We start from the raw sequence: 13,674 nt of genomic DNA on the forward strand, positions 1-13,674 counted from the left end.
GTCGCATTGTTGGGAAATGCTGTGATTTTTCTATTACATCGCTTCTTTCATTCCCAATATGGATATATGACGACTTTTAATTTGTATAGTAGCTAATTGGCACTGGAGTTTCTTAGTTTTACTATATCAAAATATAAGGAATTTAATAATATTGTAGTTGGTTTAAATTAAATAATGAGAAAAGTGTTCAAAAAATTTAAAAAATAGTATTAGAATATGTTGATTTTTTTAGAAATATGAATAAATATAAGTGGTTTAATGTATTGATTTTTGTTGGCAAAAACTTGTGTGAAATAGGTCTCACAAGTCGTATTTTGTGAGAAGGATCTCTTATTTGGGTCATCCATGAAAAAATATTACTTTTTATGCTAAGAATATTATATTTTTGTGTGAATATCGGTAGGGTTGACCCGTCTCAAATATAAAGATTCGTGAGACCGTCTTACAAGAGACATACTTTTTTTGTTATTAGAATTGAAGTTTTGCCACGTAGTTAAAGAAAAAGCTGTAATTTTAGTTCTTTATATTTTCAAATTTTAATTTTAATTTATTTTTTAAAGTTTTTTTAGAATCTTAATATTTTTTCCCACATGCATGACACTAACGTGGTGTCGTATGCAAATAAAAAGAAAAACTTTTAAGTTTTGTTTAATTTATTTTATTGTATTTGATAATTAAAATCTATATTTGGTCCTGTCCCATAAATAATACACTCCACAGTGATCAATAATATCATTGGACCTTTTTGGACCGGACATATTGACCTGTTAATGTGAGCCGTAGCTCTTTACGCCACTTCCACGGGCTTCGCTTTAATGCGCGTTTCATGTCATTATTACTCTCACTATTCGAAATTAACTCGAAAAAAAAAATTATTACATTCGAACTTGATAATGTATCGAGAACTTGAACTCAAAAATCTCAAATTTATACTCTATTCTAATTCTAATTAACAAATTATGTGTGTGTGTCTCTATTCGAGAGCTACTCGAACGCACACGTACAAACTCGAGATCGACTCGATTAAAGATTAAAATGTTTTATAAGATTTTACAATAGATTCATATAACAACTTAGTTAATCATATATGAATTAGTTTGGACATATTGTGCAGTCACACGAGCACATACCTGAGCTCGAGACATGACAATTAAAATTTAAAATTGTTGTGTACGCTTATATTTCAACTGATCTCGTTTATGTTTGTAAAACTCAAAATTATTGACGTTTCTGTATATTGGCCAGTCTTAGTCACACGTTCTTATATTTATTTTAAAATTTTGATTCCTAATTAAATTAGTCAATGGCAAGACGTTACTTCGAGATTGACATTTAGATTGCAAGTAGTGTGTAGGTATACCTATATATTATAATTGAAATTATCTTATAATACGGTCTCATATATATTTATTCGTAAGACGGGTCAACTTTAAATATATTTACAATAAAAAGTAATAATTTTTACATAACAAAATAATATTTTTTTATGAATGATCCAAATAGAATATTCGTCTCATAAAATTGATTCGTGAGACTGTCTCATATCTGAATAAATTTTGGGGGAGACACATGTGAATCCCTTGTTGAAGGGATAAGGAGGCAAGCCATCAAGATTGATGCGACCATCTACCCAAATTAAATTATATACACTAAATAATTGTGTCATCCATTATATCATATTTCCCACTAGGTAATGTTGGAATTCAGAGCTGAAGGGAAAATATTCATTGGATTTCAGGGGATATTACCTCAATATGTCGTTTTTGCAGTTTTTCTATCATTTTATTTTTGGAGATTAAAATATCATTGTTTCTTGATTAAAAATAAAGAGTAGCTATGCTTGGAGAAATAATATATAAAAAATATATTATGTATTGCTCGAGTTATTTATGGATTATCATGTAATTTGATTTTAAAAATTTTCAAAGTATTTTTAATATAGGGTTTTGAAAGGATATTTAAATGGAACATTTTCGGGGATTTGGATACACCAAGAACATAAATATGTTTCTACACGCTGAATTTTATTAATTCGATAAAATTGTAATTTTAGTTTTATATAATTGTTTTTTTTTAAATTTTGAGAGTGTTGATGTGTTATTATACACGTCAGCGTTATATCAATATCACATCGGTCTCACATCAATACCACGTTAAAAATAGCCAAATTTACCCACACAAAAAAAAAGATAGTAAATTAAAATTGAAATCTAATAATATAAAACACCAAAATTGTAAAATTATAAACATATAAGATAAAAAAATGCAAAATTCTATATTTCTTTATCATTCACATGTTGCCAAAAATTCTTTACCTTATTTATCGTACATTTTATCATTTTTCAACATTTTTTAACATCGTTAAACTTGTTGCTCGATTTTTATTCAATATAATTTTATATTATAATTAAATATTTATCAGTATATATTTTACCACTTTCATTAAATATTAATAGTTTTGGTTTGTTTTTATGTCAGTCTTCTGATACGATTAGTAGTTATGAAACAGTAAGAAAATGTAGTTTCCCAAGCATATATTTATTATCGTGCATCCAACACTTTTCTTGATTGGCATGGACAAGAAAAAAAATAACTCGCGAGTTTTCTATGTCATTTTTATAAATTTATTTTGGTTGGAGTAGAAGTTTAGAATCCCAATTTATAATTATTTATTAAATATTTAATATACCAAAGCATCCATTTTCCTAAAAAAAAAACACAAACTCTTGTGGAACGGTCTCACGGATCAATTTTGTGAAACATATATTCTATATGAGTTACTTACGAAAAAGTATTATCTCTTATGTCAAAAATATATCAATTTTTATTGTAAATATGAATATGATTGATCTGTCTCACGAATAAAAATACGTGAGATGAAAAACGTACTAAAAAAAATTGGGTTATTTCACTAATTAGGTCATTTGTTCCCTACATATATAACTTGGGAAATAAATCAACATTGTATCACCAATAAGAGCAGGTCTCGTGTGAGACCGTCTCACGGATCATAATTTGTGAGACGGGTCAACCCTACCCATATTCACAATAAAAAGTAATACTTTTAGCATAAAAAGTAATACTTTTGCATGGGTGATCCAAATAAGAGATCCGTCTCACAGATACGACCCGTGAGACCGTCTCACACAAGTTTTTGCCCACCAATAATGGTGGGTGGGGATGTCATTGTACAAACTATTCCCTTTCTTGTTCCCAACTATTATACATGACAAGTCAAGTCCACCTTCGTCCTCCTAACCCATTTTCATATTTTAGGTAAGATTAATTTTTTAATCAAATTAAAAAAATTAAATAAAGGGTTTTTTTAAATTAAAAAAAATTAGATGGAGAAGAAATGATTATTTTTACTATTTTCAATATTTAAATGCTAATTTTTATGTTATTACTTATTAAAAAATAGTAATTGATGGGCGATGATATATTTCTCAAATATTGATGGTAAATTTTTTATGCATATCAAATGTCTTAAATAATTGGTTCAATATTATTACATGAAAATGGATGGTGAATTTATTACGGCGAGTAAATTGTATCCGATCACCGTACATGAATTTGATGTAAAATATGAGGAAGATTGCCAGCATTTTAATTTCACAATAATACGAAAATATTAAATGCAATGGTATTATTTAATACGTACGTATCGGGACAAAAAAAGTGCACACATTAATTTCTGGGTTCACACATCTTTTCTTGGTCTCGGAATTAATTAAATTTCTCTATTCTCCAATAATCAATTATTATAAATGAAATAAAATATAATTTTGGCCCTCTAAAATCTGGTTTGGTCACAAAATCTGCATGATCTTTAATGCATCACAAGAATTCAGAGTGGGAGAAGAAAACAAAGAAACTTTTGAATCTTAGGACCCTACCTCCTTTTAATTATTTTCATATTATATATAAATTTTTTATTAATTCAATACCTACATCAATTAATGATTTTATGTTAGATAATAATTTTTCTTATGTTTATGAATTAATAATTTTCCAAATTTCTTATAAAATTTGAATATATTACGGCTTGTTTTTTTTTTAAAAAAATATTCAAACGCAATAGATTTTCTTGTCTTATTATTGATGTTACATCCAAAAATAATGAAATTTATTACTCAAAACATTAAAAAAAAATGTTAAATCTTGTTTCCTTACGCGTCACAGGCGACGATAATTTATATAATTTATATATGTATGTGTGGCCTCGATATTTGCTCTCCAATATAAATACCCAAACCAACCCGATTTCTTATTTTTATCACTAGTTTCCGCAAAGCATTTTCAACCTAAAATATTTTATCATAGGTTTTACCGAACATAAGTTTGATTTTCTTGTTTTCAGATCGATCGAACGGCCCTTTTTAGCTAGCTGGTTTCCTTCATTTGTCTTTGTAATAATTGTGTTCTTAACAAATCCCCAAAAAAACAAATAATTGTGGATAAGTACTGAGTTGTTTTGCTCCAAATTCAATGGCGATTGAAGCGCAGCTGTATTCAGAAAATCTTGGTTTTGCTTTGAAGGGTCCTCAGGAGTTGTTCATGGAAAACGCTTGTGGGTTCTTCGATCCTCAAAAAAGGAATGCTGCTTTATCTGATCATCAAGAAAATCTCAACTATTTGCCCGATATTTCTTCCAGTCAATTGCTCCCAAAACACAGCATGAAAGATCAGCAGTCGACGCCTTTTTCTCACAACTTTTCAGCACATTTTGAGAAGCAAAGAATGGAGATTGATCAGTTCATCAGAATACAGGTCCCTTTTTTCTCACATTTACCAACGTTTTATATGATTTTTATTCAAATATAATTCGGTGAAGATTAATTAATGCCTCTTTTCCATTTGGGATTTTTAATATGCATCAGATTCGAAAAGGGTTCTGATCCATTTCCATTTCTTGAAACAGAACGAGAGATTGAGACTGGCATTACAAGAACAAAGGAAACAACAAAATGCGTGTATCATAAACAAATATGAATCAAGAATAGAACTTTTACTCAACCAGAAGGAACAACAAATCGTAGAAGCATCGAACATTACATTTCAACTCGAGAATCTGCTAACAAGAATGGAGATCGAGAACCAAACATGGCAGAGAGTGTCCAAGGAGAATGAAGCCATGGTTGCGTCACTGAACAACGTAATCCAACGCCTGAAAGAGAGTTCAAATGCGCCACCAAATGGTGCTGATGACGCGGAATCTTGCTGCCAAAATATTGATGAAGAAAAGACAGAAGCTGGTGAGTTCGGGAACATGAAGAAGATGGTGTGCAGATGCTGCAATCATCGGAAATCGTGTGTAATAATTTTGCCATGCAGGCATCTTTGTTCATGCAAGGATTGTGAGGTTTTTCTCTATTCTTGCCCTGTTTGTAGAAATGTGAAAAAAGCAGCCATCGAGGTGTTGGTTTAATTTTTCTTTTCTTTTTTTTAATTACTTTTGTCGACATAAATCGAGGAAGACCTTCCTATGGAGAATTCAATCAATTCGTTTTCTAATTTACTTTTTTTTATTGTTTTTTCGTTTGTTTCATTCTTCAGTTAAATATTTAGTACTCATAAAATACTCTTTTTGTCACGCCCCGAGACCGGGGTTAGTCGACACCGGCGTTGTTCAACAATCACATAATCGTCAAACAACAAGCCTCGTAGTTCAGTATAAACCAAAACCAGTCTATTTCATAAATAACTCAAAATAATCTTGTCTTACAGTGATAAATTCCAAAACGAAATAAAATGTGCGGAAGCAGTGTACAACTTGAATCGAAACTTAGGAAGATCATAAGCGAGAAATCTTCATATCTCAAGACTTGCTCACCAACTCCAAAGCATGTCTTATTTCATCCTCGTCTACTTGATCTTCATTCTTATCTGGGGAGAAATGTAAGGGGTGAGTGTTTGGGAAACACTCAGCAAGTGGGGGCCGATCGATTACCACAAATACATATAAATATAATTTAAAACCCATATTGCAAACTGATTTTTCAAAACATAGTATCTCATATCAGATCAGAATCGGAATTGAAATGCGAAACAAAGATTATCAGACAATTCAGAACAGAGCGAATCAGAACAAACGAAAACACTGTTACTCATCTCATTTTCCATGGTCAAATTGTCCCCAATATGTTAGTCCTCTGAGGGGTGAGGCCAAAACACAGTTTTATACCCACTGATGGGGGCCGGAACACAGTTTTATACCCACTGATGAGGGCCGGAACACAGTTTTATCAGTGGCCATATAAATTTATAATCGTCGTTCCATATCCCACTCGAATCATAACAGTGCACCACAGAATCAGATGTATCAAACAACACTTATCTGAATTTTTGAATGAACTCAGCAGAGTCAAAGAACACCGGAAATAGAAGAACATATCGTACATCGATCGAGATTTTATAAAACATATAATAGCATTTTCTGAAAATGATTTGACACACATAGACGCATGTCATGAAATACTTATACAAAGTTTAAGTTACAAAGAAATACATAGCAAAAGCCCACTTACCTGATTTCGTTTGGATTAAGGCGCTAGAAGGACATGCTAAAAGAACTTCGTTCGAACAAGGTTGCGGTAGAGCTTCGACTAGGCTGCTGCAAAATGCTAAATTTCGAATCCTTGAAATTATGGGGAGGGAGTTTGCTTCTTATATAGGCTTGAATAATCAACTATAAAGGTAAACCCGGATCACTCCAAGAATGTCGCTGATTGCTTAATCAATGTGATGATTGCACTTTTCTGTCCCGAATGAACGTGGCCTCTTCTTGATTCAAGATACACACCCGAGATTCATGCTGTAATGGTGAGTGATTTTGGCTCCCTTAAGTGCAAATAGAGAGTGATTTTGGGCTGCATGAATCTCCTCCAAGATTGGTGTCCTTCCATATTGCACGGTCTTCACATTTGATACCACTTAAATGTCATTACTCATGGTCATTAACCTCCTTTTAATAACACCTATTCATGGCCATTAGCATCATATTTAAAATGCCTATTAATGATCATTAACCTCTTCTTAATTATCATTATTTTTCTTTTAATATAGCTAGTTTAATGGTTCATTTGTTGTGGTTTAGTTTAGTCATTAAGAATAGTGATAAAAGGTCAATAATGAGGGAAAAAATGATTATACGAATTTCCAAGATTATGATTGCATGGAACGCGAATAATGTTGTGCCAAAAATGAGCTGAAATTTCCTATGACATATATCGATTTTCTCGTTGCAAGATTTCGGGTTTTCACATCCCTCCCTCCTTATTAGAAGTTTCGTCCTCGAAACTTGAGTTAACTCGATGTAGATATGAAATGATTGATAAATTCAAAATTTAAATCCATGTTGAATAATCTATGGTTCGAGTTCAATTGATTCAAGGAAAAATTAAACTTGAATTCTATAATACGAAGACGATAGGTTTCAAAACACAAGTAGTTAGATGTAAAAAAAAAAAAATATATATGGACAAGGGTGTCCTTATTCCAAAAGACTTATGGGAGCTTAATCTAATCAATAACGTTTCCGTCTCCTAACTCCTCGTTAGCGTCTTCTCCTTGTGCATTTAGTGGTTGTTGCTCATGCTCGAGTACAATTTGCTGGTTGGCGATTTCTACACTCAAGTTTTGGTTGTTGAGCTCAAGTTGTTGCACATAGTTTTTCCATTTCATGACGATAGACATTGAACTCATGTTCAAGTTGGTCACAAAACCACTTCTTAGCGTGATAGTGGTGGCACCAAGCTTCGGAGGTGGCAAAAATTTGTTGACCATACTTTTGCGACTCTTGCAACTCTTCTTTGTAATCTTTGAGTTGCTTCTCCGCAAATTTCTTGTCAAAAGTGAGTTGTCTCCCTTCTACTTGAAGGTGATCCCTAGCTTTCTTCAACTCATCTTTGTCATAAAGCAAACTTGTGATGGTACCCCTAAGTTGCTCGATTTCGAGCTCGAGTTCCCTAACGGTCTTGGCTTGCGTCGTCATTTGCTAACACGAAATTTAGAATCTTGCTTGAAGGGGAGAACGAAAATATGAGAGGATTGTGATTTTTTTTTTTTGTGAGTGACTTTCTTCATCTATGAGGAGATATTTATATAGCTATTTTGGAGAAGATGTAAGGTAACAATTTTTTAAGGCCATTGATTCATTTTAATTTGTACTTAATTGTGTGCCAAATTCTAGGTCAATGAATGTCTCACGTTTCTATAATAAAAAAAAACATTTAATTGCATGACAATGATCATGGGATGAAATTTTCGAAATTTGAGCTAAGAAGAATTCAAAATTTCAAAAATATAGTGAATGTGATGGCTAAATTCTAGTGTTTAAGGTAGCTTTCCAAATTTAGAGATCGATAATGATGTTACAAAAATTGAAGGTAGGTAAATGATGAGGCTTGATTAAAGGATGCATCATTGAATGAACAATTTTTGAACAATATATGAAAATTCTAAAATATAGGTAGGATTGTATAGGGACAAGTAGATGAATAAATAAAATTTTAAAAAGAGACATGATATATGATCTACCCAAGAAATGTATTATAAATTTAGTTATTAATAAGTAATTGACAAAATAAAAATTGGATGCGAATGGTTCCTGTGTTCAAGAAGAATTAGATTAGATATTGAAGGCCGAAAGGTGATATGTTCAATCAATTACATTGATATGTACGTGAATTGATTTGATTGCAATTAATTCTATTAAACAAGAAATTAGTAATAGTTTAAGACCATACTAAAAAAATGAAAATTTATTATTTGACATTAAAAATATAATTGGGAATGATGTTTCAAATCAAGACCATATATTCAAGTCAAGAACATAAATTTATATGTTCACATAAATTTGCTTAAAATCCTAAATATAATTTTTTTTTTTTAACTCTATTAAAATTTAGTCATGAGTATCACCTCCACACTTAAAAGTCAATCTAACTTAAACTCAAAAATTAAAATCTCAAATTTTCTATTGACCTATTAATATAAAGACTAGTCCCAAATCGATTTCATATAAATCTCAAAAAGCATATCTTAAATTTTTTTTTTTTTTTTTGAAACATGCCTATGAATATGGATATTAAATTTCCGGTGACGAATCGATGGAATATTCAAAAAAAAGTCAGAATATTTTCATATGAATTAAAAATAATTCATGAGGATCAAGGAACAATTGGCAGGATAGGATTTCAATTTTTACGCAGAGTTGTAAGTTCTACGAGAATTTCAAAAATTGGCAAAAACTGAGCGTTGTTACGAGGGGCATATGAAGCCATTTCCTGAAAAACAATGGAAGGCTTACAAAATGATAAGGTCATCAAACAGTAAATGTCAGAGTCATCTCATTCGAGTTTTGATTCAAAAAGAGTTCCAAGATGAAAAATTCGAGAATTGACGTATGGTTTGAAGATTATACATCGAGGACGGTCCAGAATAATTAATGGAATCGAATTTTTGAGTTTCCTATGGGAAGTCACAATTTTCGAATAAAAAACGTTGGGGTGGATATGAATGACTAAGTTTTTATCAAAATCTAACTTCATCAAAATTAGTCCATCGAAATCCCCAGCCGGATTATGAACCTGGCGGCTCTGATACCACTTAAATGTCACGCCCCGAGACCGGGGTTAGTCGACACCGGCGTTGTTCAACAATCACATAATCGTCAAACAACAAGCCTCGTAGTTCAGTATAAACCAAAACCAGTCTATTTCATAAATAACTCAAAATAATCTTGTCTTACAGTGATAAATTCCAAAACGAAATAAAATGTGCGAAGCAGTGTACAACTTGAATCGAAACTTAGGAAGATCATAAGCGAGAAATCTTCATATCTCAAGACTTGCTCACCAACTCCAAAGCATGTCTTATTTCATCCTCGTCTACTTGATCTTCATTCTTATCTGGGGAGAAATGTAAGGGGTGAGTGTTTGGGAAACACTCAGCAAGTGGGGGCCGATCGATTACCACAAATACATATAAATATAATTTAAAACCCATATTGCAAACTGATTTTTCAAAACATAGTATCTCATATCAGATCAGAATCGGAATTGAAATGCGAAACAAAGATTATCAGACAATTCAGAACAGAGCGAATCAGAACAAACGAAAACACTGTTACTCATCTCATTTTCCATGGTCAAATTGTCCCCAATATGTTAGTCCTCTAGGGGGTGAGGCCAAAACACAGTTTTATACCCACTGATGGGGGCCGGAACACAGTTTTATACCCACTGATGAGGGCCGGAACACAGTTTTATACCCACTGATGGGGGCCATATAAATTTACAATCGTCGTTCCATATCCCACTCGAATCATAACAGTGCACCACAGAATCAGATGTATCAAACAACACTTATCTGAATTTTTGAATGAACTCAGCAGAGTCAAAGAACACCGGAAATAGAAGAACATATCGTACATCGATCGAGATTTTATAAAATATATAATAGCATTTTCTGAAAATGATTTGACACACATAGACGCATGTCATGAAATACTTATACAAAGTTTAAGTTACAAAGAAATACATAGCAAAAGCCCACTTACCTGATTTCGTTTGGATTAAGGCGCTAGAAGGACATGCTAAAAGAACTTCGTTCGAACAAGGTTGCGGTAGAGCTTCGACTAGGCTGCTGCAAAATGCTAAATTTCGAATCCTTGAAATTATGGGGAGGGAGTTTGCTTCTTATATAGGCTTGAATAATCAACTATAAAGGTAAACCCGGATCACTCCAAGAATGTCGCTGATTGCTTAATCAACGTGATGATTGCACTTTTCTCTCCCGAATGAACGTGGCCTCTTCTTGATTCAAGATACACACCCGAGATTCATGCTGTAATGGTGAGTGATTTTGGCTCCCTTAAGTGCAAATGGAGAGTGATTTTGGGCTGCATGAATCTCCTCCAAGATTGGTGTCCTTCCATATTGCACGGTCTTCACATTTGATACCACTTAAATGTCATTACTCATGGTCATTAACCTCCTTTTAATAACACCTATTCATGGCCATTAGCATCATATTTAAAATGCCTATTAATGATCATTAACCTCTTCTTAATTATCATTATTTTTCTTTTAATATAGCTAGTTTAATGGTTCATTTGTTGTGGTTTAGTTTAGTCATTAAGAATAGTGATAAAAGGTCAATAATGAGGGAAAAAATGATTATACGAATTTCCAAGATTATGATTGCATGGAACGCGAATAATGTTGTGCCAAAAATGAGCTGAAATTTCCTATGACATATATCGATTTTCTCGTTGCAAGATTTCGGGTTTTCACACTTTTTGCTTTTTTTAAAAATATAGAAGCATATAATTTTAAAAGATATATTGGAATAAAGAAATTTCCATAATGATTTTTTTTGCTCGTTGTCATTGATTAAACTATATATATATACACACACACACTTTACAACACTTGACGACGTACACATATAATAAGGTATATAACTAACATTTGTGATCGGTGGCCAAAGAAAAACATTTACGCGTATAATATAATGTTTATGTTGCATATATACATATATACATATATATATATACATACATACATATATATATATGTATGTATATGTGTATATATATATGTATTACGTATATATATATATATATATATATATGTGTATAAAACGACCAAATTTTCGGATCGTCTCAAATTCAAAAGCGTCCAACAGAAGCAAATTCCAATTTGCACAATTTGTCGTAAGGTCAAAGTTGTATGTGATAAAGTTTTAAATATATTAATTTATTGTTTCACAAACAACTCATTGTGTTTGGATCAATGAATATGAACTTAATAGTTTCAAATTCATAACAATAAATTCATTTATTTGTTTGAAAATAAATTTTAATTTCTTAATTAGCAAGTTCTTTTTTGAAATATTGCGGTGTATTTTGAATTTATTTCAATATAGAGTTTCAAATAACGCATTCTTGATTGGGGAGAATCATTCATCTTACTAAACTTATTTTAACCAAAAAAAAAAAAAAATTAAACTAACACATCGATGGCTGTTTTTTCTCCATTTATGCAAAAAAATGAGAATATAGAAAAATTTCATAATCTCTACATGAACAAAGATACATGCATGGCAGAATTATTACACACGATGATTGCAGCATCTGCACACCATATTCTTCATGTTGCCGAACCGATTAGTTTCTGTCTTTTCTTCGTCAATGTTCTAGCTGCAGCCAGAGTCCGCATCATCGTGACCATTTGGTGGCGAATTCGCTTTCTCTTTCATGTGTTGGATTGCGTTGTTTAGTGATGTAATCATGGATTCCTTCTCTTTAGCCACTATGCGCTATGTTCGATTCTCGATCTCCATTCTTGTTAGCAGATTTTCGAGCTGAAATGTTATGTTTGACGCTTCTACGATTTGTTCTTTTTTCTGTTTGAATGGAAGTCTTGTTCTTGATTCGTATTTGTTTATGATCGGCACAATTTGTTGTTTCTTTGGCTCTTGCAATGCCTGCCTCAATCAATGTTCATCCAATTAATTTGGTATTTTTATTTTTATTTTTAAAAAAAAAAACCAGTATTTTTATATCACTTTTTCACATATTCATCCTTCTAATTACACGTGCAGCCTTTGTCCCTCAATTGTGCCCTCGCGAGTACCAACGAAGAAACCTTAAGAGTAATCTAATTATGTTGCTAATTGTATATAAACAAGCACAACTGGTTTGAAGAATTTTTAGAGAACGAAAGTATACCACTTAGTTGCATGAAAAATGAATTGTTTCTTGTTTTATTTTAAAAATGAAATCCTACTTTATATATACATGTCCCCTTTATTCTAAATTCTCTTGGCCGGTGTATAGAATTTTCTACACTGTTCTATACAATAAAGTGTTCTAAATCCCTCTACATTTACGTTCTCTAATCTGCAATCTTGACATCTTTCTAGAAAAACGTTTCTAGACTCGTCCTTGTCCACAACATTTTAGATCTTTCCACATTGACCTAGAATGTTCAAGTTATATACAGAATGTTCTAGACCTTTTAGCATAAACCTAAAACCTTTAAATTGTTAACAATTTTCTAGATCCTTCCGCACAAACCTAGCTAGAACCTTTATGACTTGTTCACAATGTTTTAGGCCTAAAACTTTCAAGTTCTTCTTCCTTTCCGACTTATCTAGAACATTCTATGGTTTTTAAGAGAATGTTAGAGTTTTCAAGAAGGTTTTGGATGCAATCAACCTTTATGATTGACAACTTCTTTTACCAAGATCTTTGAGTCTTGCACATCGAAACTGTCGGGCCATATTATCAGCACGGAGCTTATATAAAAGTTTCGATTCAGGCAAAAGAGTAAAAAAAAAAAAAAAAAAGAGGTTGATTTAAAGTTGACCAAAATAAACACAGAAAATAGAGTTTAAGTGTAAATGTGAGTTTTTTTAGGTAAAGTTTTAATTTGATTTTCGATTTTTTTAAAATAAATTAAAGTTTATTATTTTTGTTATAAACGTTAATTCTTAAATTATAAATATCAAAATTTTGATAATATAAAATTGTATATAAAAATAACCTAAAAACATCGGATATTTTTTTAATGGTTAATCATGGCGGTAAAAAAATTCTAAGATTTATACATTTATTTTCGTGTTTTTTAAACCTTTATTTAGAGCATATTTTTATGTTGTAAATAT

General features: G+C 31.6%; 1 protein-coding gene across 1 annotated transcript; it reads left to right on the plus strand.

Moving 5' to 3' along the window:
• The first annotated feature begins 4,236 nt into the window (after positions 1 to 4,236).
• LOC140809713 (probable BOI-related E3 ubiquitin-protein ligase 3) lies at positions 4,237 to 5,494 on the plus strand. Its single transcript, XM_073167423.1, has 2 exons — positions 4,237 to 4,770; positions 4,922 to 5,494. The coding sequence occupies exons 1-2, from the start codon at positions 4,489 to 4,491 to the stop codon at positions 5,426 to 5,428; spliced, it is 789 nt and encodes a 262-aa protein (XP_073023524.1). The 5' UTR covers positions 4,237 to 4,488; the 3' UTR covers positions 5,429 to 5,494.
• The last annotated feature ends 8,180 nt before the right edge of the window (positions 5,495 to 13,674 follow it).

Source organism: Primulina eburnea, chromosome 13 (assembly GCF_022965805.1).
Source record: "Primulina eburnea isolate SZY01 chromosome 13, ASM2296580v1, whole genome shotgun sequence".
NCBI lineage: Eukaryota > Viridiplantae > Streptophyta > Magnoliopsida > Lamiales > Gesneriaceae > Primulina > Primulina eburnea.